Raw genomic sequence first — 27,963 nt, 5'->3', positions numbered from 1 at the left:
TGGCTCCCGGTCAAAGAGCGGATCACACTCAAAATCCTCACCCTCACTCACAAATGCCTGCCTCTCTCCGCCCTGTCCTATCTGAGACCATCTCCAAACTCTCCTCCTCCCGTCCCACGAGGACGCAATACACCAACTTACTCTACATCCCACGCATCAAAAAAGCCAAAGCCGGTGGCCTAAACTTCCCCTACATTGCCGCCAAGACCTGGAACGTTCTTCCTGCAGACATTAGAGCGGAGAACTCACTCCCCATTTTTCGTAGGAAACTGAAAACCTCTTTCCTTGCACAATAATATGTGACACTTGCGAATGTATGTAAATATACTGCATTGCAAATTTGTACAAATGTCATATTTGCCACTGTAAATAATGTATTTTATGTAAATAATGTATTCTATGTAACTAAGATATGTCTGTAACAAGCGCCACGATGCCCCCGGGCTGACGTGCGCACTACAAATCTGAATAAATAAATAATAATAAATAAAGTGTGTGTGTGTGTGTGTGTGTGTGTGTGTGTGTGTGTGTGTTGAAGATAGTTATGGAGGTTTTTGGTGAGGGGTGTGAAGAAACTATCAGCTACTGTGCCTTCATGATGGGGGCCCTGGAACCACTGTGGAAATGTTCATCACACAGCCGCCTGCCAGAACTCTTTGATCCGGAAACTCTGCTCTAGTAACAGTTCCAGGTTTTAACAGGACATGCCAAGGAGGATTTTCCTTCTTAGTCTTGGCAAATAAACCTAAGTAAATCCGTACCCTGGAGACACAGAACCTTGCATGACTGCCAGGAAATCCCAATAAAACGTACCTATTCCCTAGGCTGTATTGATATGTTCATTCATGTGGCTGTACCAAATTGGGTCGCTTTCCTCTTCCTCACCAGCAGACAAATCCAAGGCAACTCCTAGAGTACCACAGAACAGATAGACTAGCGCCACTGCAACATCCTCCGTAAAGGACATGGAATGTCCAAGTCCTTGCCTCTAGCATTGTTACTCTCTGTGGGCTCAGGAGCTAATGGGTCGGTATCAACAATGTGCCCTCCACTACAGACACTGAACATCAAGGCCTCTGATACCTCTGGCATGGCACAGGCATAGGACACCTGGAACATGCCAGAACTCGCACCCCCATGTCACGACAGGAATAAAAAGTACAGTCAGGTATCCATGGGCATTTAAACGCCTTTCAATTCTGAAACCCCTTCCTCGTTAACCTACGTGGCTTGTCTTCTACCTTACACTACATACATGGCGTGTGGCACACGCTGCAGCTAAAATATTCTTGATGGCCTTGCATATTGTATACCTTTCCACCAACCATGCATCCTCTAGGCCACCCACTCTCCTTGACCTTCACTACTATTGTGTAGAGTAGGTCATTAACACATGTGCCCCCCTCCCGATTTACTCAATCCAAGTGTCATCTCCAGTAACGATTTAGAAATTTACCGACCCACAAAGCACACACGAAACAAGTACTTCCGTTTTGCACTCATCCTTACTTGAGGATTCGCACAAGTCTCTCTCTCCCTATTCTCCCGCTAACATTCCCCTTCTTTGCACACAAAAAGGTTTCCCAAACGGCAAACAACGAACATTTTAAAATTAAGACCCCTTTCTATTGCATTATATACATGATCATATGATTCTGACAGTTGTGCCTTATCTATAAAGCAGTTTGTCTTCTTTGTTCTGCTTTCCCAGTAGACATGTTTTCCTTTTTCTACTCTACTTCTACTGTGTGGATTTTTCCTTCAAGTAATCTCTTCCTTTGCCAATTGTCCCTGACAGGTGTCGTCGGATTGAGGGTTGTGCGCCTTCTAGCTAAGCACCTCTGCCTTTGACCACACTTCCTGGTTGAAAATAGTCTCAATTCACAAAGGCATCCAGATCTGGTTAACCTCCAGTTAATGAACCATATCATAGTTTTTCTCCAGCAGTGGTACTTTCATGGATGCACATGCTCTTTAAATATTCAGCTAAAACATAGATACATTAACTTTTAAAATGGCAGCCTGGTTCAGTTAACGCTAAAGCAGTTATCTCAACGTAAAGATTGCTGTGGTAACAATTCCGTGATTTTGTGAGTAAATGCAATACCATGTAAAGTTAAGATTTGACCCACTGAAGGATGGGTTACTTGTGCAACAAGAGTGAGTGTTGGCACATTTAATGGGGGGAAAATGGTCTCAGAGTTAATGCCAAGATGTAATTGTGTTAAGCTGTTTTGACTCCTCTTCTGAAAACTATGTACATTTTTTATGTTTTAATTAATTCAAATAGATAATATAAGGAAATGGGTTCCCATAAAAAACCTTAGAGCATTATGCAGGATTCCTAATCATTGAACTCAACGTAAAGTGCATCCTAATACAATGCTTTATAAATTAGATCCTTTTAAAAGTCAAATTTACAGTACAACAAAGATACTAATGCCCTACCTAAAATTACATATTATTTTCTCAATATATTGAGAAAGGAAAGAGGCCCGGGCACTCGTTCTCGTGTCATAAATGTCTTTTTTTTTTATATTTCAAGTTGAGGAAACCTGGGCGGTCTAAGACGCTGCCAGCAGTGCACAGCACACACCAGTTGTTCTGTCCCTTCAGAGGACATTGTCAGGCTGATTTGAAACATAGATTTGAAAATAGTATAATTAACTACTCCACGCCTTAATTCACTATTTATTCCTTCCTATCTAATCAATAAACATTGAAAGGAAACATTAATACTGTACACAATATTTATGATTCCATTATTATAAAATGTATTGATAGGTTTTGACAAGTTGCATGTGATTTCACAACCATAATTGCTAACTCTTTAATTGCTATTCTTTCTTGTGATTAACTGTAATTGTTGCAACTTCTTAAAGGGGCAGATTAAAAACACATTCATGTCATATATATTCCGTCTTTTTCTCTTAGTTTGGTCCTCATTTGTTTAAATAAAAGAACCAATAGTAATTCTGATGTTGCTACATAAGGCTCCACTGGATTACTATGGGCAGTGTATTTCTTGAGCATATCAAAAACGGAATTCCCCAAAAAAAAAAAAAGAGACTTGATACTGTTCCAGTGGCCAGACGCGCATTCATGATAAATGTAGATTTTTTTTATAATTAGGGCTACTCTTTATAATTCAATAATGAGAAATGCCTAATAACACACTATGGTCCTGCCCTTAGTGGCCGATATGTTAAATAATAATCTAATCTAATAAAACTGTTAGGCTGTCATTTTTAGTTGCCAAAAAAAATCTGATCTGCATTTGATGGACATTAGACAAGATATAAAGGTTGAATTGGCACAAATGTATGATTTGTGGGCTGCAACAACAAGGCTTCAACCTGAGTTGCAGAGAAAACGGTGGATGTTGTTTGGACGCAAATTACACAGAATATTTAAGAGGTAACCCTTTTAGGAGGAGAGTTGAATGCATTGTTTGGGTGAGTTGTGCTTCTGGGGGCATCAGGCAGTGACTAGATGTGGAGAGTGCTGGCTTTGGAGTTGGTGGGGATTGCTTTGATGGGTTGGGGGTGCAGTTGAATACAATACAGAGCTCTGTTATTTCTGGCATCACAAATGTTGAAAACATGTTGAATTCAAAGTAGCAATCTTGGGGTTCACAGGGAAAGATGTGTATGCTGCTCTAGAGCAGCATGTTGGTGAAGCAGTGTTTCCACGAAGTATCCTCCGATTTAGGCTTGTAGATGCCTGTTTGCAGGTACTGGTTGGGGAACGAAATATTGATGTTCTGGACATTCACCCAAGCTATATGGTCAAATGAAAGGAGATGCTTCTTACTTGTAAAGATTTGGTGCTGCAAAAGGTTCCATTTTGTATGCTCCAGGTTTCCTAACTGAGTCTGGTTTGAAGTGATCAGTTATTGATATTCACACAAGTCAAGGCAGTCGGGTGTTGGATACCCCAGATGTGTGATGGGATGCATACCAAGGCATACGTAAGGATCTTTGGGGAAGCTGATCTCCCTGGGGAAGCTGCTCCACCTTCCTCAGTGCTCCTTCCCAGACAAGAGTGGGTGCTTTAGGAGTTGTTATCCATTCCCCTTACTGTGAGGGGTTGGATATGGGGATTTGAAAATGTGCTGCTTTCTTCCTGGAGGCAATATATTCTATTTGGTGGTATTTAAACCAAGTTGCAGAAATTGTGCACGCTTTGATCTTTTAAATACCAATTTTTGTATGTGCCATTTTCATAAACTAAGAACCCAATATTGAAAAGGAAAACAAAAATAAATGATGGGAGTTGAACAATGATTGTGAGGGCGTACTCCCTTCCATCCCATGCCCCTCTAAAATGGCCTAAAATGGCCTCCTCTCTTCCCTGGGGTCTAAGCTCAGTGTTTCGAAGTGTGTTTTCTGACTGTTTTGATGGCGCTCTGGCTCTCAAACGTAGACTTCTTTTACCTACATCCATCTTTTCAGTAAATCTCAACACATCTCGTGATGCACAACCTATGAAGTATTCAAAACGTACTAATGTTCATACATTAGGAAATCTTTCACTAAAACTGTATCGGTTTTCTGATTAATTTCATATTTGTATGTGCCGTCTAGTAACCACAGATGTGAGATTGAGGAGAGAAATATTGTACAAGGAGTCTTCTTGGGTTTGTCTGTATGCCTCTGTGCAGAACTCTAAAATGGAGTAGTAAACCCTTTCAATACATCAGGGCAGTGACCTCAAAGTGTTCTAAAGTGGCCTTTTTAGTTTTTGCATGTAAAAATGGTGTGCCTCTATTTTTTAAATGCATATTTTGATTAGAAGCCAAGACCTATGAATTGCCACTAGTTGTACATCACCCCAGATGAGGACATCATTTCTTTTTTGTGCTTAGTTTCCAGAGTTGAATGCACTGATAATGAGAAGATTCAGCTCACCGGGAGATGTGGATCGTGCATGGCAATATGTTCAACAGGTAAGAGTGGTTTGCATTTGAGCTATAAACCATGATTTTAAATGTAATCCATCTCGCTCACAAATGAGGCAACCTTTTGATTTAGAAAGTAGAGTGCCAAGAGGCTGTGTAAATGGCAAAGGTTGTGCTTTATAAATACTACATTGCAAAAGTTACTTTAACATTCAGACTGACTGGGATCATTAACACATGCTACTGTGAAATGTGCACGACCATCTCTGTAGAGTTAGTGAGCGGATATCAGGAAACAATAGAAATGGCTATTGGAAAAAGGGGTTTTGAGGAGTGCTCTAAGGGCAAGTTGGTTTGACAGTAGCGGGAAATGTATTACAATGTTTTGGACCCCAGACAGAGAGGCAGTGACTGCCACTCATGGCGACCAATACCGGAAGACCTAAGAGCTTTTGGAGGAGTGTGTGGAGAATTTCCTTATGGATTTTCCCAGCTAAGTATACCAGAGAAGTATGCCAGAGGAATTTGTGTTGCATAGTTTTTGTTTTAATCCATTCAATGCATAAATCTCTGACCAACTAAAACATGGTTCTGCTTGGGGAGCCTTGGTACTAATTGGACTGCTGTGTTTTGCACTTCCTCAACTATATGATGATGGCAGGGAGACCTGCACATGTGGCATTTCTTTAATCTAGCTAAGAGTTTAGAGCCACAGTCAGTGTGGCTCTGTCCTCTGCTGGAAGCAGTAGAAGAATGTTCTGCACTTGTTTAAGTCAGAAGAAAGTAATTTTTTTGCTTTGCAAATTTGGTGAGAGAATGACATTGCCGAATTAATCAATACCTAGAGTGTCAATGTTACCATTAGAAAAAGTATACCACAGTAAGAGGGGGACCGATTTTTACTAACATTGGGGAGGCCAAAGATTAGAATCTCTGTTTTCCCTTGGTTAAGTTGCATCCAGCTTTCAGTGGCTCCCGACTAAATAGCCTCCAAACATAGAGAAAAAACACACGGACATTAGGACGTCCCACGTACACAATTATAGCACCAAAGCTAATTGGGAATCAAATCAAACAACAAAAAGAGAGAGCCTCGAGCACAATTTATAAATCTTTTATAAATCTTTTATAAATCAGTTCCTAAATGTAAGCTCACAAACATGGACTAATTCTACTTAATTTATTGTTTTGTTGATAGCGTGTGCAAAGAAGTTAAAATAAACTTTAGACATAAAAAGTGCTTTTCACAAGTGCAGCAAAATACAGAATGTACAAAAAGACGCAAACCGTGAACACCATTGATATATATGTTAAGTTATTGGGCTTTTGTATAACGCCTTTTACCATTGGTATGATTCCGAAGCGCTGTAGGTTGAACGCCCTTGGGACCGCAATCTGGGTCAGTGGAAAGAGGAATGTAGTAAACCGTCCTTGGGTGCACTCGGTATGTGTGCAGCCAGTGTAAAAAAAGTAGTGTGTAGGTGCATGCTAGTGCTAGGTGTGGTGCAGCGGTTGTGTCAGATTAGTAGAATATGTGCAGCACGACCAATGGACTTGGATATCTGCATTCTGTCTGCGCTGGAGTTTGTGAATGTCTATTTGAATAACTAATTGATGTTCATAAAAAAACTACAAGGTGCATAATCTGTGCCTAAAGATCTATCCACCAGACTTTCAACCCTAAACATTCATCATCATATGTACCTCATATGTACCTCAATCGTCCCTCATCACAATTAACATATAAAACAATATTATTTATATATTGTGACATGTAAATAGACAAGGTGCTGGTGTATATATCAAAGCTGACTCCACCTTTTTCTAACTGTGTGCCACTACTCTATGCAACGTGCCGTTTTAGTGACTTGCCACCTACAAACATGAAGGGTGTGGGTTATTTTTTTGGCACACCAATCCTTCTTCAGAGCAGGCGCAAATGCATTACTGTGTACTGATGGATTGAACATTCATTTTTCATTTCGAATATATTTCTCGATCAGTTGCCGGATTTTGTTTGTGCGTGCTGAAAAGGTTGGAAGACACACCATCCTATCTGACAGACCTTGTGGATCCCTGGTAGCCAAAAGCGCATCCCGATTGGTGTTATGTACCCTTTTGGCTGTATGTTTAGCAACCCTCTCCGGATAGCTGCGTTTTTCAACTAGGTTTTGGGCTTGCTCCTCAATCCGCATTAAAGGTACAATTTGGCTGCAACCTAAAAAACTGCCCATAGGGTAAACTGTCCCTAAGGGCCTTGGGATGTTCACTGTCCTAGACCAAAACGGTGTTGCGGTCTGTGGGTTTCCTAAATAGATTGGTGTTCATAGCCCCATCCATATGGTACAGTCTTCTACCTGGGTTGCATGAACTATGAGCAAAGCCCTCGATGTACCTAATCGCTTAGATCCTTTGGTGGAAGGAGTTTTGAACTGGGACTGTACATGTGACACAAAATTTGGCCATGGAATAACCATCATGTAATGTTAAGATTAATGATGTTTGTAAATATGGATCAATGAGGTTTCCCAAACATGTGGGCCAGATGATGATTGTGGGGGTTGTATGACCTAGTGCAATTTTGAAGGCTTAAATAATTGCATTGGACCGTGAGAAGTTAATACATCTGGCTTTGAACTGTGACTTTTTATGAGATTTAAACACGTCTATGAAACACCTATCATGTAATGTAAGGATTTATGATGCCTGTAAATGTGGACCAATGCATATTTGCGTATATGTGGGAGAGTTGATAAATATGGGGTTTAGGGATTTATCGTGCTGCAGAAGGTTCTTAAAATTGTGTTGGCCCATGATAAATCAATGCATTGGATTTTTTAATGAGACCATCTGTGTAACGTAACCAAGTCTAGCTTCTTCCACATGTAGGGGGATGTTAATTTCTACCATTTCAAAATGTGATAATATACCAGGTCCTAGGCAAGGGTTGCCTCAGGATTAATTACCTTACAATAGGTAGATGTACCAACTTAATTTATTCTTATGCAGTCATTGTATCATGCACATAAAATATAGAGACCATAATATGTATGATTATTGTAATCAGTATAAATAAAATAAACCCCCCTGCATGACTTGGATGTGGATATATAACATCCAGTTTAACATAGGGAGACTTGGACCAGTAAAAGTCTGGCATGGAATATTTTCGCGGCATTAGACGCATGAGGTCTTCACACCTCACGCAATGACTTCACTACATGATGACGCTCCATATACAAATAGCGGCCATTTTGAGTGCCGAGAGTGCCTGCGAATTTGTTGAGAAGAGAGAAAAAATGATGCACAACGCTGGGTTTACGAAGGTAAGAATAGTGGGTTTAACTACTCCCCTTGCCTTGTATTAATCCTGTCACCCATTATCATGCCCCCCTGGTTCCAATAGAGTCCCTTTTGTTTTGATTTTACAGATTCATGACATGGGCTAAAAGAACCAGTACTTTTTCCATTAAATCTCACACTGAGATTATGAATCATCCAGGTGCGCTCAAGTAAGTGACATACATGTTTTGGGCCAACAGCCCTTTGGAGAGCATGTTAGATAAAAATCTCCTCAGACACTATAGTCCTAGTATATATTTAATTGGCAACCTTACCATGCAACATTTTTGTCTCTTGATTTTGTACATCGTGATCTTAAATATAAAGAGACAGGCACCTTCCGTTTTGAATTGTTCTGGAGCACCAAATAGTATTGACGTAAAAGGCATCCTATGTAAGGTCATGGTGACTATAAGAGATACTAAGTCAGTTGTAACTTTCTTTCGAGGCCACTCTATAACCTATGTTTGAGTGCAGGTCCTATTGGTATTTGTTCTAGGTGATAAAGATGGAACAGACTGACATTCCTAGACTAAGGAAGCCAGCAACAGCAACAAGTTAAGGTTGCCCGAAGGCACTGGTACCCATGCTCAAGTTGCCAAGAAGATATTTATTTAGTAATATACCTTAGTTCCTAGGGATTGGGGACTACATAGATCTAATTATTAGATCATCAGTTTTATACTAAAAGTTACTCAACAGGGTGGCAGAGAGACTAGTAAGAAAATATGGAGCACACCTGCAGGTTCTACATGTAGCAAACGCAAGTGATTTTTCCCCCTGATGAATGTCCAGCATTGAAGTGCAAGAAGAGGACAGAAACATGTACAAGTAGGGCTTTAAACGTGTAAAGAGGAATATCACGAAGAGTACACTTTAGAAAAAAGTCTAGTGTGAAGTTTACACACAGACTGTTTGTACTGTGAAACTTTTGTTTACATGTGTGTATGTACTTGTGTGGGTTCTTTTACATTATTTTTAATGTGATGAAATTATGTTTTTCAGTATGTGTTTTAAGAACAATAAAATGTGTATTTTTGTATAAGTAACTAATGATGTGTTGGGAGTTAAGTCCCCCTGAAGTAGAGACACCCACTAAACATCTTCCTTTTGTAGATTGAATGGTAGTAGCCACGAAGTAGGAAGATAGTGATGCCCCATACGTGTATCTTAACCATAGTGAGATCTGTGTGCCCTGTCATTGCTACCATAATATCAGGTGGTAAAGGCCTGTACTAAGAGTTGGAGTTATGTATTGCCCAAGGTATAGTTTTATAAAGTCCCTTTGGGTGGACTTTAAAAAAACTGCTCTAACAATTATCACAGGAATGCTTCGAACGCAAAACTCAGCTGTGACACAAGGTACGTATTTGCGCACCACTTTGGTGGATACCAGCCACAGCCGCCCACACATTTGCCTCCATACACCAGACTAATACATAAAGCACAGCATCTCTTCCATTGGAATGCACCTAGGTCCTGCGACTAAAAATTCGGTCTAGCTGGACACATATCAAGTCTCTCGTACTTGCACACTCTCTTGACAACATCTCGTCACCCATCCACATGCCTGACCAACATGGATAGATTACTGGGCCAACCCACTCAAAAAGTTATCTTGGCCAAATGCACACAAGCATTCTAATCCTTCTCTGACAATTTTTCCCATACCTGCACTCCGGTCCCCAAGGGCGTTCCCACTCAAGCATGTTGAGGCCGTACTAATGGGATAAAGTTGCTATATAAATGACAAACTACTACTACTACACGTGTGAATGGGCGAGTGATTTACACTGAACCTGGTGCATTGGAACTCAAAGCCCTCAACCTTCCTATTAGCAATCTAGTCTTTAAAGACAATAAGTTGAATAACAATGTCAAACCCCTTTCATTTTCAAACTACTAGTTTATTTCCATAATATCTGCATATTAAGCATGCAAAACCAGTTTGCTTTTTGGTAACATTACTCATGAATATCAATAAAGATCCCATGAACGAGAAGGGATAGCTACTTACATGTGATCCAAGTTCTCCATCATAAGTGTTGTGGCGAGGTGCAGCTTCGCTCCACCATTGGTTATGGGGAAACCTGGCTACAGAGTGGAGATACACTTCAAGTCCCAAGACGCATTTCCCCAGGTTGCAGGCAGAATCTGCAGAAAAGTGTAAAAATGCAGGGCGGAATTCTGCAAGTCTGTTGCTTCCCCAGAAACTCAGTAACCTGTCTCCATAATCAGCCAAGTGCCATCTCGCAAAGGAGAACTCTGTCTACCAGAATGCACCTACAGAATGGTCTGTGCAATGCAGGATGGAGCACCTGACAATCAGCTGAAGTATGTTCATGGACTCACAGAAGTTGTGAATCAATTGGGTTGACTTACCCCCATAAAAACAAGCAGCACGTAGTTCATCAATCAGACGATCTAGCATCCCTACTTAGTTGGCACCACATTAGATAAAGGAGACCACAGACATGCTAGAGATGCTTCTGAATCCTCGCGGTTCCTAAATTGAAACCTGATATGAACCATTTATACCACTAAACCAATTACCGGTAATAACATAATGAAGGCAATTAAGGGTTTATGTCGTATTTCCGCTTTTTGTAGGTCGCCTAACAAAAATACCAATTTCTTTCGGCCGATTTGAGGCAGCCCGCAAAAAGCAAAACTATGACATTGCTTTGACCCACCCTCAGCCTCTTTGGCAGGATGTCCTCGTAATTGGGGGGTTTAACACAAATAACTTTCCCTTCTTCATATTTGACCAGAACATTATTGGTCTAATGGTACATTGTGTGACATCCTGTCATCCTTTCCAAGTGTCACAAATTCATCATCGGTCAAGTTCTGCAGGTTTTCCCTTTTCTTTTATGTTAATGTGTGATTAGTACAACAGCTGTCTGCCGTGTACACATCCTCTTTGCGCTATTTTCACATCTGATCACTGTATTTCTAATCTGTGGTGGCAGTCCTGGAGTATATGTGAAGGCCGAATGAGGGAACAGTCCTAGAAGGGGGATCAGAATCCTAGCAGCCCCTCCTATCATCCAACCTGGGTTTGATTAAGTAATTTTAGTGTGTCTGTGTCAGTACCTGGTAGGTGGTCTGATAACGGGTCTAGGTATCTATAGGAACACTCCACTCCTCAAAGGATGTGTGCAGTTGTTGGAGTGAGTTGTTCTGGGAGAATTAAGTGGTTCTCTGGGAAGGGTCATGTAACCTGTGGCATTTAATCCATTGAGCAATAAGTGGCATTGAGTAGGCCATTGGTTATATATTATTTGCAAACGGGTATTAAAATAACATGGAATGTAGAATTACATACCAGATTGGCATAAGAGTAGGCTGTCCTTACTGGTTCCTCACACACTATTTACCATAGTAAATGCTACAGTTGCTATGTGGGCGATTGGCTGTCAGTTGCTAGTGCAAAGTGTGTGTGTGGTCACACTTGTGTTCCCCCATGCAAGGCTTAGTGGCAATTCAGTTGGAGTAGCTTTGAGGTGAAAATTGCAAGGGAGTCCCCAGTCAATTGACTCACTTTGCAGGCCCAGTGTTTGTATGCCGACATAGTGTGAGGGTAGCATTGCATAGTATATCCCAATTAGGCATAACGGGTTAAGAAAGATATAGCAAGGCATGACAAGTCATAACAAAAGTATTAACATGGCATAAAAAGCAACACTATGGCTTACTCCTTGCGCATAAGGCTTGCTTTATCACTTTTGCTGTCTGTCTCTCTGTGAGGGACTCCATTAATTAAAAGTGAATTGGTGGGGGTTCTGGGAGGAACAAACATTTGGTTTAGAGAAAGAGATGCCTGCGATATGAAAAACAGATCATGGGTGACCGATCAACCCATGTGGCAATCCATAAAGCTTGGTCAAACCCAATTGTTCGGCCTTTGGACTGCCTCAGTGGCAGATACTATAATACATGACTTTTAATCTATCACCAATAACGTGGAACACACTCATCTAGACCTCCAGCTGTCATTTAGTGATATCCATCATCTCAGAGCTTGCAAAGTGGATGACCATTTTTTTCTGAAGCCGATATTGGCACTTCTGTTTGCACATGCTAACTGACGGGTTTCTGCTCCTACATATATAGCTTTTTTGCCAGTGCTCCCTCATTTGCTTCCGCTGCCAGCCCCTTGTGAATTGCACTGGATCCCTCTATTTCTGTTTGTTCCTCTCCAGCTCCCTCTGAAGTCTTCCATATTAATTTGTTTGCATAAAAAGCTATTAACGTTTTGTTTCCAATTCTAGTTTGTGTATTATGTTTCAGGTATAGCTTATTTCTCATATCGGCAATGGTAACTTAGTTCATGCTGTTCTTCATCAGACTACGCTTTCTCTAGCGGTCAGTCTTCTTTTTGCAAACAAGCTACTATGGGCCAAGAAATTCAAGCAGAATATGTCCATCCTTAAGCACATTCAAAGGCTACTTTGTACAGAATCCAGTTAGTCATCAGGATATGTTGTTCATTTGTGGAGTCCCGTTGGCCCTCTACTTTGAAACTATCCTTCACTTAACAGCATTTTCCTTCTAGGACCCTATCTGCCCCCCACTAAGAAGTTGTGATTTTTGTGTGTTAGATGTATATGTATTTTTAATGTAATCAGACACTTCAGGCCTCATTGAGGGGCGGGAGGGGAATCAAGTATGAGTTTGTTACCTATACAGGTTTAGGGAACCAATTTGTAATTGTATGTGTGTGTTGTACATCACTCTGTATCACTTCAGTGCCACGTTTGGAATTTTGAAAATGTAAGGCAGTATTTTTAGTAACTGGCTTCAGAGAGAATAGCGGAGTGAGTTAGTCGCAGGCTTGATCACCCTAAGAGCCATACCCAATTTTAACTTAAACATAAAGGTGTCCTGAGGACACATTAATCTATACTTTGTAAACTTGTATTTGGTGTGACGGCAGGGCACAGAGGCTTTATATTTTTCATTTGTTTTAACAGCAGTAAGGAAACGGCGTCAGTACTGCGATTTCTTTTGTTACTGCCCATTGGAAGCATCACCCACTCCCCTCCGTATTTAGCCTCCATCTATTGTATTTGTCATTTGTATAGCGCCGTTTACCATTATTATAAATCTCAATGCGTGTGTGGTAAGAATGCCCTCAGGGACCGAAGTCCAGGATGTTTGAGGTCAAGGAGTAAGAGAGGGGGTGGGTATGCAAGTGTGTGTGTGTGTTTGTGACCCCAACTGCAGGAGTTACAGCAGGGTGGCTCTGGGCAGTGCGGAAATGTCCTAGACCCTTGTCGACTTCCCTGTTGGCCTCAACAGCCCAATCGGCGGGTGGTGTTCCGAGAGGGAGGCAGAGCGCGCTGGGGCTGTGGAGTGGTGAGGAGAGGAGAGAAAATGCCAGAGGGGGGAAATTCAAACAAAATAAGATAAGAAAAGGGGGATCGGGCCAAGGAAGGGTACGCACTTAGCCCGACTGCAGGAGTTGCACCAGTACCGCAAACCCTCTTTTTCATGCAGCTGATGCTGAAATAAGATGATTATGCTGTCCCTCTAACCTGCTGTTTAAAGCCCTTAGTAGTGCAAGCACTCCATTTGTGGTACCTCCCAAATTGATGTTTTTGATCGCTATTCATGCAGTTGCTGCTTTGAGCATAGTGAATTTGATGTCTTTGATGTATTCGATGCCTCGTTGCTTAGGCAGGGAGGGTTTACTTGGTTTGGAATCAGGGACTCTGGATAATTGAACAGACAGACTTGTTCCAGGCCAAAGATATGAACGTGTACAAATGATATATGCATTGTGCTTTTTGGAAACTTGCCACAGCTCCCTCCCCCCATATTCAACACCCTAGAGAAGATGTATACAACACTTTCCTATTCTAAGGCTCATTTGTTTTATTAATGAAGACTATAGGGTGCAATCCTTACATGAGGGGAGGTTGTCTTCCTCCCCAGTACAGGACACTGTTTAATTATCGGATGCCTCTAGCTCTGATTTCATCGGCCAGGCAATAGCCTCCTCAACTGCAGAAATGGGGCATTCCTTTTGTTAAGCTTTTGCTCAATTTCAGGCTATGCTTTCTAGGGGCCACATCATTAATGATGAGGTGGTCTCAGCTAGGTCACGTAAAAGCACTTAAAATTAGAACCACGTAGAAAATACACTGTATGAAGGGTTCAATGTCATTGCTTCCAGGCCCACTCAAGCATAGGTTATTGACAGCAGTTGCTCTGTCTGCAAGGGGGAAAACCATGCCTTTCTTACCCTGTGTCCGAGAAGTGTATCATGTGGCGGCTTATAGATCACAGATACCTCCTGCTCGGATCACATGGCCTTTAGGTCCTGGGCACAATTCTCCCCCAACTATGATGCCTTTGATGAAGTAGCACTTGTTTACCCAGGCTGGACTCCAGTGCTGACTTCCTGGGTCATATGATATGAAATTATAGTATATTTATATCGCGCCCATACACAAGTGTTTCATATTAGGATTAAAGCCCTAAGTAGGGAAATTGTTTGAGCCTTTGGTTCTTATACATCTAATTTCTTGAGTTAAATATTTGATTGAGGATTTACAGTAAAACAACAAACAGGTCAACTTATTTCTAAGGAATGGTCCCCCCTACTGCATGTGGCCAGTATGCCCACACTCCAGTATAATCTAGCAGCATATAAAGTGTGAATGTCTGACCACCTTGACCCAGGAAAAGCATAGTAACTCCAGGTGTACCCAAGGATGGACTTTTCCTTTCCAAATATGAGAAGACCCTGGTAAAGGAGTTGACATGGAATGGTATGAATGCCAGGATAAACTTCTAGACACAATGGGTTTGTTGGTTAACATTTTAAATCTAAGAGAGACTTCGGGCTGATTGCACCACTATGTTACCCAGATATTCTTAGTGATTGGGCACGAAGAGCGATCTACTTTCTAAGTAACACCAATGCTCCCCTTAGTGCAAAGCTGTTGCCTGAGCTAGATCAGTTGGAATCTTGTTGAAAACCAACGAGTCAACAGTAATGGGCTTTTGTTCGGGGAAGATTATGTCAAATGAATTTAATAGATATGTCCCTACTTTTTCCTTCCTTGAAATGGCTAAACTTACTCTTGTAAAAAAACATTTTCTACCTCAGGGTTTTTATCACGTACCAGTTAAAGGCAGAGCTTTGCAGTCTTAGGTGGTCCCTCCCCGGGACAGGCGATCTCAGCCTCTGGACCTTGAGCAAGAACTTGTTTTATTTCCCCAAAGAGGTCATTTCTACCGGAGCAACTTCTTCATGGAAGGATATAACCCCAACTGATTTAATGGTAGATCCTCCTCCACGTTTTATCTCTAAAGTTTGGGGGTTGAATACATCTGGGCTTAATTTTGTGCAAGACCCAATTGTAGCAGCATTAAGAAGGCAGGGGATTAGTCTATTGATATATCTGATAGATATTCTCATGATCGCTTCTACTCATGTGGAGGCAGAGAGTAATCTTCAGATGACTTTCCATCTCCTTCAGGGACTGTGGTTTTTCATAAATCTAGAAAATGTCACCTGCACAACAGAGGAACTTCCTTGGATTCCAGATTGCACAATCCTGTCTTCCTTACATCTGCCCTTGAGATTCTCTCCTCAAAAAACGTAATTGAGGCATATTCTAGCATTACCAGTGATAGCCCTTGAACAGCTGGCCCAGATATGTGTCTGTTATCATCCATACAGGCAATGTTTTCAGGTCCGCCCATTACAGGCATCTGCAGACACTGAGGATCAGTCCATAACACCAGGGTCGGTTACACAGATGCGATACCTCGGGCATTAGAAGCAACAAACAAGATAACCTGGTAGCTCACTGAAGGGAGAAATGGAATGACAATGCCATATTTGGTTCCTCTCCAGATCTACTCTTAGAATAAGTGCAGGTTTGAAGGGCTGGGGGTCCAGTTGTACAGGTGGGCCATGGTGCCCATTACAGTGGTATGCTCAGATACATTATTCAGAATTTCTTGGAGGTTCCTTTGCAGGCAAAAAGCTTTACAAAAGACGGAGTCCTCTGTTCCATTTTCCTGCACATGGACAATAGTTTGGCAATACATCCAACTCCAATGTTGGGAGGAACGCATTCAAGGGCCCTTACCAAGATGGCCAAAACGTTTCGGTAACGTTGCCTTCTGTCTGTGTCACATCATGGTCCGTGCCGAATTACTGACAGGTTCCCATAACACAATGACATATGTGCTCCTCGAATCTGGTGGACTCCAGTGATTGTCACCTGTCCAAAACAACTTTTCAAGCACTTTGGTCTCATTGAGACCCCACAAAGATGGATATTTTTGTTTCGAAGCCCAATACGCAGCTTCAGAGATTTTTGAGTTGGAGGACAGATGACATTTCGACAGATCTATTTTTTTCACCAAACCTAGGGGCACAGTTGGATTGCTTTGCCCTTGTTTTTCTCCTTATTTCAGGGATTCTTCTATAGGTTCACAAACCGAAAACAACAATAAATCTAGTATCCCATTTTTGACCACGCCTGGTATGCAATTGGCATGGAAATGAGCATTGTCACCCATGTGATTGTTCCATCGACCCCCCCCCCCCCCGCCCCTCTAATCTACAGGTACCCCCGAGAAGGCCAGGTACATTCCCACAATCCCTGCAAAAGATTTTTGGCACTGGCGGCAGAATTCTTACTGGAATCCTGGGCACCATGGAAACAAATTGTGTAGGTTTATGTCTGGGTTTGCAGGTGTGTACAATAAAATGGATCCCTTTTAATCAGATGTAGAAACTACACATTTTCTGAGCAAACTGGCTCTTTTCTCGTAAGTATTTTCAAGTGTGGTCAGACAACCAATGAACTGTGCTTACAAGCTTTATCCACACATTGCTGCCTCATACCTTTTCAGCTAGTTTCAGGCACAGCCTTCAGAGCGTTTGAATTGAATAGGCAATCTTTCTCCCACTGCTGTGCATTTTATGATTTTTTTAAAAACAAACTTTAAACCAGCTTCAAGTTTGTAGACCATGCAGCTTTCTCAGATATTCTATCTGCTTTTGATGGTTTGTTGTCTTAAAACTAGGAGGGCCATACCATAAACCTGAAGGGTAATTTATTGCAGCTCTTTATTTCGTTTAGATATCCCTTTCGACCTGTTTCCCCTCCAACTGTGACTGTTTGGTGCACACTCAACTAGGGGAGCCATGGCTTCAAATGCATTTTTATCTGGAAATCCCCTAAAAGATATCCTTTGGTCTGCCCAGACTAGTCCAGTGAAAGTTTTTAGTGCCCTCTATAGTAAACGGATCACTCCTATTTGCATAAAACTTAGCTTTATACTTTATAGGGAGCCATGCCCTGCCTAAAAATTACACTTTTGGAAGTATTATGACAGTCAAAATTGTATTAAGGGCACATAGACTAGGATTATTCTTAATGGGCTTGCCGATAAATCGAGTTTTGGGGATATATCGATATATATTCTCAAAATCGATATAGGATGAGACATTATTGTTAACATATATTTCTGAGGCTTGTGGAATCTGCTTATATCACATGCTGTGCATAGGCCGACATGTTGTGGAAGCTGCAGAGTATTACAGTTTGTTTTTTGAAACTCGAAAATGGGAGTCGACACAGGGCGTGCCAGTAATACTATCCCTAGTGTGACATCCACTGTACCCATGATCCCTCACGCGTCTAGGACCCTCAGATTGTTTTTTTCCGCCATACTGGTTGGAAGCATCCCACGAAGTTCCCTGGCCTTAGCCATAATTTTGCAAAATATCTTAATATTTCCCCATTTTCTCCACCCAAACGTCGAGTCACCGAACTTTGACTTTCGACGCCGGCCCAGAGAAGAAGACAACCGTCGAGAGCTGCACGACAGACTTTGGCCTCGGAAGGCCTCGGCCCGGGCCTCGGAAGGCCTCTGGCCTCGGCCCTGCAAGTAGGGAGAGTGGGGGCTGGTACTTATTCTACACTCTATATAGGAAGAGGAGGCAAAAACCCACGAGGAGGGGGCAGAGAGGCAACCAACACAAACAGCAACCCTCCTCCAAGATCACTGCACTCTGGAGATTAAACAATGATGTTGAGCTAAGTCCACCCGAACAACAGATTATCAACCTGTCCAACCATGTTTTGACAACAGAGGAAATTAAATTATTCAAACTGGGACTTAATTTCTGCCCCGTGGCGGGTTTTGATTACGTGCAAACGAGATTAGATTTGGACAGTTTTTTTTGCAAGCTGAGGCTAAAAAAGTTTTTTTGCCTCCAACACGATTAAAAGAAATCCAAACCGCCATTGGAAGGACAAACGGATGTTATTATTTCCGACATGGATACTCTTACTGCATTGGCTACTCTTCAATATGAAAGTGAACAGATGTCAGCTGAGAATTCTGAAAACTTGGATAGACCGGTCATGGAACAACTGGGCATCTGCACTGACTGGCCTTCCAAAAGCAAACTCAAAAGCAAATCCAAGTTCAACCCCTTAAGTGCTCAGAATGTACATATTGAAGCTTTTTCCAATGTAGTGATTGACGACCTTAAACAAGAAAGGAGAAAAAACAACAAATATATTAAAAGTAATTTGTCCTGCAAACGCAATGCTTTGTCAAATATATGTAAAATGGATGGATGTATAATTAAGGTTGCAATATTGTCCTGATGAAGAAGGTGGACTATATTAAAGAAGCCTGTAGACAGCTCAACGATCCCTGATGCTATGAAAAACTTGAGAAAAACCCAATTGATCAGATGGAAAAAACAATCTGGGAATTCTTAGTGAAATGGGAGAATGCAGGAATCTTGGATGAAGACCTGGTGAAATTTTTGTTCACCCAACACTCTACTACTCCCACCATATACTTCCTCCCTAAAATTCATTAAAATCCTTCCAAACCTCCCGGCAGACCAATAGTCCCATTGTGTGGCTCGCTACTCGAAAACATGTCCAAATTTGTGGATGAGACATTGTGTGCATTTGTTTCCACACTGCCCTCCTATATAAAGGATACTATTGACTTCCTTTGCAAAATTGATGACTTACCGTGGGAACCGACATACCTGTTAGCCACTATGAATGTGGTGTCATTATACACCTCTATACATCTATACAACACGAGGATGGCATCAAGGCATGTGAAACTTTCTTGAAAACACGCTCCCTCAATTACCTCGACCATTCTACTATGATCCTAGAAATGGTAAGACTTTGCTTAGAGAACAATGTTTTTCTCTTCAATAATTAATTGTTTCATCAAATCCAGGGAACTGCAATGGGCACCACATTTGCCCCGATCAAAAAATCGGGTGTGAATTGCATCGCAAGATAACTGGAGCTAATATCACACTCCACGCAAATAGCGCACACCCAAAAAGTCTTTTATGGAGCATTCCATATGGAGAATTTATTCGTATCAGAAGGAACTGCAGTGATGTGAAAGACTTTGATTTAGCAAGTAAAATAACGGCTCAGAACTTCCTGAAACAGAAGTATCCTAAACAGGTGATTGAAAGATCTTACCCGAAGGTCAGAGAGATGAATCGACAAACCTTATTGATGACATCTCAATCTGATCTTCGGGACAGTACAGACAAAGATACCACCAGACTAATACTGACTTTCGGGAGCCATTCATCCATCATAAGATATATTATCACTAAGTATTGGAAGGTTCTTAAGGTGGACAAGGACCTAGGCAATATGCTAAATGCACGGCCAGACATTACTTTCCGCAAAAGCTTGGCCATAAAAGACTTAGTGGTTCAAAGTTATATGGCTTCTAAAGAAGTTTCCACAGGCAGTAATTGGCTTTCAGGGGGACAAAAAGGCTTCTTTAAGTGCTGCAAATGCAAAGCATGAAAATATTCATCTAACTGCAACAGTTAGACCCACCCTATTCTGCTGACACAAATACAAATTGCAGGCAGAATTACCTGTGAGTCTGAACTTGTGGTATATGTCCTGAAGTGCCCATGCCTAAAATGGTATGTTGGCAGCACTAAGTGCAAATTAAAAATATGCATTTTGCAACATATCAGAGCAATTGTCAATAAGGACCACTCATATCCCATGGCACTACATTTCACGGAGTTCCATAATGGTGATCCAAGTACTGTGAGGTTGTTTGGTGTCCATAAAGTTACCAGTGGCCCGAGAGGAGGCGATAATGAGAAACTGCTACGACAGGAGGAGACCAGATATATCATAGACTTTGAGAGCAAAATCCCGCCGGGCCACAATGTAGATTAGGAGCTGTACACTTTTCTGGGAACTTAAAATGTGTTAATGGGTTATCCAAATCACTACCCGTTGTGTTTCTCATGTATATTTGCTCTCCATGTAGTCTGGCCCCAGCAAGCCATTAGACTGTTGGCTGTTTTGTTTCTGCTTTTCATCGAGTAGGGAAACTAATTGTCTCTGTCTTGAATTCTTATGCTTATTACCTCTTTTTCCTTAAAATGTTCCTGTTTCTTTGCCTTACTTTCCGTTATGGTTCTCTGTGGGTTGATTTCTATTTTAACCTCATTTTTCTTTCCCTATTTGACACCCATATACACAGTTTACAATCGAATATTTAAATTGAGATGCATTTCTATGCTGTGTATCACATTAGTCAATATTTGTCTGTCATGGGGGACGTGGCCAGCAGCAGAGCTATGAGGACGTGAGCCCCTGTAGCTCCTGCGGCCGCGGCAGATATCCTGTAGAAACAGCCTGCTACGAATAGCTTTCCTGTAGAAATTATACATTTTCCAGAAGACAAACACACCAGGCACAACCAGGCGAAATCCGGGGCCAAAATCGCACACTCCTGGGTGAGTTCGGACCCGAAGAAAAAAAGCTGCACGGCAGCGGGAAATCGCAGACGAAATGGTCGCGCCTGTCGGATCGTAGCCGAATGACGGATCGTCACTCCGACTCGGATCTGCAATCGGTGACCAGTGGCTGGGAATGGAGGCATGCAGCAACAACAGCCACACATGACGAGGTGTAAGCTCCACCAGAACAGCAGCACTCACGTCGTCCGTGGTACACTCCCGGCCAACAAACCGAACCAGGCGGGAACCTGTTGAACAATACGGAGAACGGGCCCATAGTCTCCTGAAGGCGGCGAATCTACACTGTGCCCGTGTGAATGGTGTGGCGAGCCCTAATGTACCGTCGGACTGCCAGGGTGACCCGAGAGGGAGACGGCACCCTAGAGTGACATCCATACGTTCGCCCTGCCCCGGCCCTCGCGCTCGTACAGAGCCTGCAAGAGAAGGAGCCCAGACGGCGTGCAGAACCAGGCGGCCCAGTAGGTCCACGGCGCGTGACCCGCTGGCTGCATAGCGAAGACCCGTGTCTACTTAGACCCGTAGTGCGATCGGTGCGGTCAGTGAATTTACAGGACAGCCGGAAAACACGGACAAAATGGCCGCACCCGTCAGTACATAGCCGGGTGAAGGAGTACCATACTGTGATAGATCTGCGACCTATGCCTGCAAGCGGCTGCCCACAGGCCTAACCAACAGACCTCCATGGACTAGCAGTCGCCCCCGACCCAGGAAGGCGTAGAAGGAATACTACGCAAGCCGGCCTGAAACCCCAAAACTGTGGGCCTGTTCAGTCGGAGGCACTTCACCATCGCCATACGACATTTGCAAGGATAAACCCAGGAAACTAATCTCCCAGAGCAGAATGGATCAATTCACGACGCCGACAGCAACCACCCTGTCGGAACAAGAACTACCAGACACTATACCACAAGCAGAAGGCACAATATCGCTAAACGACATCATGGCTGCCATAGCAGACTCGCGGGCCTCAATGGAGCAAAAAATAGATGGCATCAGCATGGACGTCTCCCTCCTCCGGCATGATCTCCAGAAACTGACGTCCCATACCGGAGAAGCAGAGCAACGCATATCTGGGACAGAGGACGGCCTACGGCAAGTAGAACAACAGCTGGCCAGAGCTACGTCCCACCTAAAAACCGTGAAGGAGAGGGTCGATGAAAGCGAGGGAAGATCCAGGCGTAATAATGTTAGAATCCTGGGACTGCCGGAGAAAGTTGAAGGTCCGCACATGGAATTATTTCTGGAGCAGTTTATCTCTGACATGTTCGAAACGGATACATTTTCCAACTTTTTCTCAATTGAACGGGCCCACCGCGTGCCGACAGGTCACCCAGTACCGGGTGCCCCCCCACGCACAGTGATAGCAAAGCTATTAAACTATCGGGATCGTGACGCATTGCTCCAAACGGCACAGGCAAAAGGCACCCTCACATACAATGGTTCGAAGATAGCGTTTTTTCCAGATTACACCAGGGACGTGCAAAAAGCCTGACAATCGTTTGACCAACTCAAACGACAGTTGCAAACCTTGAATGTGAAATATGGCCTCCTACTTCCTGCCCAACTTAAAATATACTATAAAGGCACGACGGTTCACTTCACTTCACTGATCCCAAAGATGCGTGGAAATGGGCAGAGCAACACATTGAAGGCGACTGGACCAAGACAAGAGGCAACGGAAACAGAGCCCCCCGACCAAGACATGAACCGCCGGACCGACAACCGCCAGGCAACGTTCCGCAACCACAAGAAAGAGAAGGCTGACACCTGAGGCATGAATAATCAGGAACTCTGAAGGCCCCAATAAGCAAGGTGTAAGGTACTGTGTATTGTTGACATTCTGTTTACACGATTATAACACCCATGAAGAGACTCATAGGAAAGCGGCCAGAACAGGTGGAAGCCCCCCCTTCCCCCTGGAAAGCTCCCCCCCCCCCCCCCCCTCTGCCTCCCTGCGTTGGAGCACGGTGGGAATTTACGAGCAATGAGCTGCGAGTCTACAGCTTTTGTTTAATTTATATTCGAATTGTAATGGGGCGACAGATGCTTCAGTTGGGGGTGAAGTATGGGGAGGGGGGAATTGGATATGTTTTTATGTTTAAAGGATGGACAAACTCAATGGAACATTGAAGTTCTCGAGACACAGGATTTGGTGCGGCCTAGACCGTTGTTCCCCGTCATGATACAAATGAACGCAATGGCCAGACCCCAAAGGATGTTACTGTTATTTACACCCACATACGCCTAAATGACTCCGCAAGACACTAAGACCCGAACTTTAAAGCTCCTCACCTGGAACGTGAATGGTCTAGGAAGCAGTCTGAAGAGACGATTAGTGCGACAATTCCTGAATAGACACAGCCCAGATATTGCTTTCCTAACTGAAACCCACCTACCAGGAACAACCAATGCACTGTTTAAGCGGTCTAACTACCGCACAGCAATACAAGCAGGATTCACGATGGGGGCCAGAGCAGTAATAATACTGATACATAAAAGACTTCCCTTTACCCTTACGGCCACAACACAGGACACTGGAGGCAGATACACGCATGTCACAGGCACGCTCTGGAACAAAACTATCTCCCTACTGGGGATCTATGCCCCACCCACACTGCAAGCCACGCTGATGGAAGACATCACACCACTGATCACTATGGACACCTCAGACATCCTAATCCTGGGGGGAGACTTCAACGATGTAATGGACAATACCTGAGACCGCACACACCTCCGCAGTAGAGACCCCAATCGCCGAACTAACCTGGCCACCTTTGTCGAAGCATTTGGAATTGGGGATGTGTAGCGGGACCATCACCCGGAAAGTAAAGAATACTCCTATCACTCTGGGGTGCACGCATCACTGTCGCGCCTGGATTACTTCTTTATACCAGCATCAATAATACACACGGCAACACAGGCAGAGTACCTCCCAAGAGGCATCTCGGATCACTCCCCCCTATTAATGTCAATCACGACGTATAAACCAACCCCGCCACCAATATGGAGGCTGAATAATCACCATCTAGGGTCCCCGAAACTGCTAGAACGTCTACAACATGCTAGCACAACATACTTCGAGCTAAATGAAGGAACGGTGGACTCCCCCATTACTCTGTGGGAAGCCTACAAACCTGTTATTCGTGGAGAGATCATCTCCTGGACCGCAGCATAAAGAAAAGCACACCTGGAATCAATAACAGAAGCAGAGGCAAATGTCAAAATAACGGAGGAAACACACCTAATCCATGATACTCCTGACACGAACAGAGCTCTGATCCTAGCCCAAAAAAAGCTACAAAACATTGCATTGGACAATGCTAAACAGGCACACGGGGTGATGAGAGCCAGAGTCTATGAAACGGGCGACAAAGCTGGAAAGATGCTATCATGGCTGGAGCGGAGAGATGAGGGACACAACCAAGTAAGAGCGATAACAACACAAAACGCTGAAACGAGATCAACAGATGCAGATATTGCAGAGGAATTTGCGAAATATTATGAAAAACTATACAGGGCACTTGCAACTCCCCCTGAAACCTCTGTGTTAGACAAGATCGCCCTTCCCTCTCTTAATGCTGAACAAGCGGCTGGGCTAGAAATGGAAATCACAGAAGACAAGATAGTGGCAGCTATGATGCAACTCCAGTCCGGAAAGACACCTGGTCCGAACGGTTTCCCCATTGAAACCTGCAAGAAGATAGGCGGAACTGAACTGGCCCCACACTTACTCAAATTGTATCAGCAGGCCCGAGACAGAGGCAGCCTACCAGCGGATTTAAGGAAGGCGACAATAGTTCTGATACATAAAGCAGACAAACCCCCAGACGAATGTGGCTCTTATTGACCAATATCTCTAATTAACAGCGAGACGAAGATACTGGCGAAACTGTTGGCGATGCGCCTACAACAAGTCATAACATCCCTAATACACCTAGATCAATGTGGTTTTATGCCTGGTAGATCCACGAGAATGAACATACGTAGACTACACCTGGCCATAGAGCGCGCCCAGACCCTGGACATCCCCATGGCAGTACTCGCGGTAGACCTTGAGAAGGCCTTCGTCTCGGTCCACTGGGAAGCACTCTGGGCGATTATGCGTAAAATGGGGATTGGCAAGCAATTCCTAACCTGGATCCAACTGCTGTACGAGGCGCCAACGGCCGAAGTGAGGGTGAACAGCTGGACGTCACGATCCTTCGCCCTGGGGATGGGGACACGACAAGGCTGTCCACTATCAGCCCTTCTCTTCGCGCTGGCCATGGAACCACTGGCCCAATGGCTGAGAGACACGCGCACATGGAAAGGCATCCCCGAAAGACCAGAGTGGGAGGACAGTCTCACTATACGCGGATGACCTACTGATATACCTTCAAGAACCTAAAACAACTTGCCCAGTGGTAACACAACTATTACAATATCTGGTCAAACGTGCTAGGGGCCTTGGACGGACTTTCCATGTTCAAGGGGCAATAGCCTGGAATGCACTGCCTTTAACAGTACGCAAAATTGAAAACCATCTTGAATTCAGAAAGCAGCTAAAAACCGTACTCTTCAATCAATATGACTGATTATGTAGTTATGTAGTAGCCACCTTACATCTTCTGCCTCTCTGCGCTTGGATGCCCACGGACTTTGGCGCATTATAAACAAAACAAAATAACATAACATAACATACAAGAATATGGCACCTTTAGTGGTCTGAAAGTGAACCGATCCAAAACTACACTATTTGCACTGAACCAACAGGGAAACGAGCCCCCTGAAGCCTGCCCATATAAAGTCGCGCATGAACAGTTTCGAAATCTGGGCGTCCATATTACAAGAAAGCTCAACGACTATACACCTGACAACCTGCAACCCATTACGGAAAGATTTACAAGAGATGTGCAACATTGGAAATCTCTACCCCTGACCCTCCTAGGGCGAGCTGCATTGTTCAAAATGTTAACACTTCCCCGCTACTTGTATGTGCTACAGAATGCTCCGCTGCACATACCAACCAAGACATTCCAGGTGATAGAGCGTGTACTTAGGCAACTCCTGTGGGGTGGCGGACACCCGAGAATAGCACTTCGAACTCTACAAAGGTCAATATGTGAAGGAGGTATCGGTCTACCGAGGCTACAGACATACTACTGGGCCAGTAAAATGGCAGTGATAAACGACACTCTACACATGTGAGAGCGTCACCCCCCCATGGAATTATACACTGCGACACCTAGGATATCTCCACGTGACACCAACTCGCATATGCCACGTATCTGGGCAGAGTCACACACCTTCATAGGCTGGGGAGACAAAATCACTCCACTGCAACCGCAGTGGAACAACCAGAACCTCCCTGAGGTAATCAAACTGCCGAAATGGCCGATCTGGATGAGACACGGTATAGAAAAGGTGAGACATTATAGCAGAAGGATCTATTAGACCTTTCGATTAACTAATTTCGACCTTTGACCTCCCGGAAGCAGAGAGATATCACTACACACAGCTCCGACATGCCCTGCAACAGCACCTCCCTGCCCTCTCCGACATGGCAGACTCTACTCCACTGGAACGGAACATAGTAGAAGACCATATTCCAGCCAAAGTCACCACTGTTATGTACAGCGTTATCACCTCCTTTGCCACACCAGAACTGGAACGATTGAAGTAGAAATGGGAGGCTGAAGTGGGAGAAATTATGTCAGAAGACTGGGTCCAAATCCTGATGTACCTCCGTGAGGTCACCATATCGGCCAGACTACGCCTAGTACAGCTGAAGATATTGCACAGGATCTATTACCCGAGGGTAGCCCTGTACCAATGGGGCAAAATAGCTGAACCCAACTGCCTGCGCTGCCGGGAAGAGGAAGGAACCTTCTTCCATATACTGTGGGAATGCCCAGTAATCAGTAATTACTGGCAGCAATGCTGCGACGTGTTATCAAGAGTCCTGAGCCAGACGATCCCCAGAGATCCCAAACTATTGCTGCTGGGAGTGGACAGTGAGATAGATCTCTCAAAATACGAAAAACTCTGCCTCATGACCACAACAGCAATCATTAAAAGAAACATAGCACGCCTATGGGGGGCAGCGGAACCGCCGCAGGTGAATCAGTGGATCACGGATGTAGAAATCTGCATCGCAATAGAAAGGAGGGTATACAGAGCCAGAGGTTGCCCTGGAAAAGCAGATAGAATATGGCAACGCTGGGAAGACACGATATGAACTACTGAACTTCTAATATAACATCATAGACTAAGGGTTATGGACAATGCTGCCGAACACCTACTTTTGTACCGAACATTATTACGCTATGTACCGAATGTTACATAATAGCATTTAACATGTGTTCCATATGAGTGCTTTTCCCATCCATCGTTATTTTTTTATTTTCTATTATTATCATTAATGTTGTTGCTTAAATGTTGGCCCTGGAAGGCCCAATGGTTGTATGTTATAAATCTAATAAAATATATTATTAAAAAAAATATTTGTCTATCATGGCAATCCGACTGTAGCCATATAAGGTCTTCCAAGCTTTAGCAGACTAGGGGTAATGCTGAGCTATGTAGAAATATTGGTTTTAGTAAAGCACTTGCACTTTAATTGATGATTGAAATATAATCTTATGGTCATCGAATTATGCTGCTATGATGTTTGGACTATGCACTAGCACTTTATTATAAAATCGTGTATGTATATATATATATATATATATATATATTTCTGAGGCTTGTGGAATCTGCTTAGGTCACATGCTGTGCATAGGCCGTCATCTAGTGGAAGCTGCAGAGTATTAGTTTGTTTTTCGAAACTCGAAAATGGGCGTCGACACAGGGCGTGCCAGTAATACTATCCCTAGTGTGACGTCCACTGTACCCAAGATCCCTCACGCGTCTA

General features: G+C 43.4%; 1 protein-coding gene across 4 annotated transcripts in view; it reads left to right on the top strand.

The window, feature by feature from the left end:
• Nucleotides 1–27,963, top strand: part of PDSS1 (decaprenyl diphosphate synthase subunit 1) — a 664,271-nt gene that overhangs the window by 590,521 nt on the left and 45,787 nt on the right. For all 4 annotated transcript variants that reach the window (XM_069648132.1, XM_069648131.1, XM_069648133.1 and 1 more), the window contains one exon: nucleotides 4,868–4,948. In XM_069648132.1, coding sequence (XP_069504233.1) covers nucleotides 4,868–4,948 — 81 coding nt within the window. The remainder of the gene's footprint in view (nucleotides 1–4,867; nucleotides 4,949–27,963) is intronic.

The sequence above is a fragment of the Ambystoma mexicanum genome, chromosome 2q, assembly GCF_040938575.1.
Source record: "Ambystoma mexicanum isolate Mex_15411 chromosome 2q, UKY_AmexF1_1, whole genome shotgun sequence".
NCBI lineage: Eukaryota > Metazoa > Chordata > Amphibia > Caudata > Ambystomatidae > Ambystoma > Ambystoma mexicanum.
The sequence above is the reverse complement of the archived record's forward strand: the minus strand, read 5'-3'. Positions and strand labels throughout refer to the sequence as shown.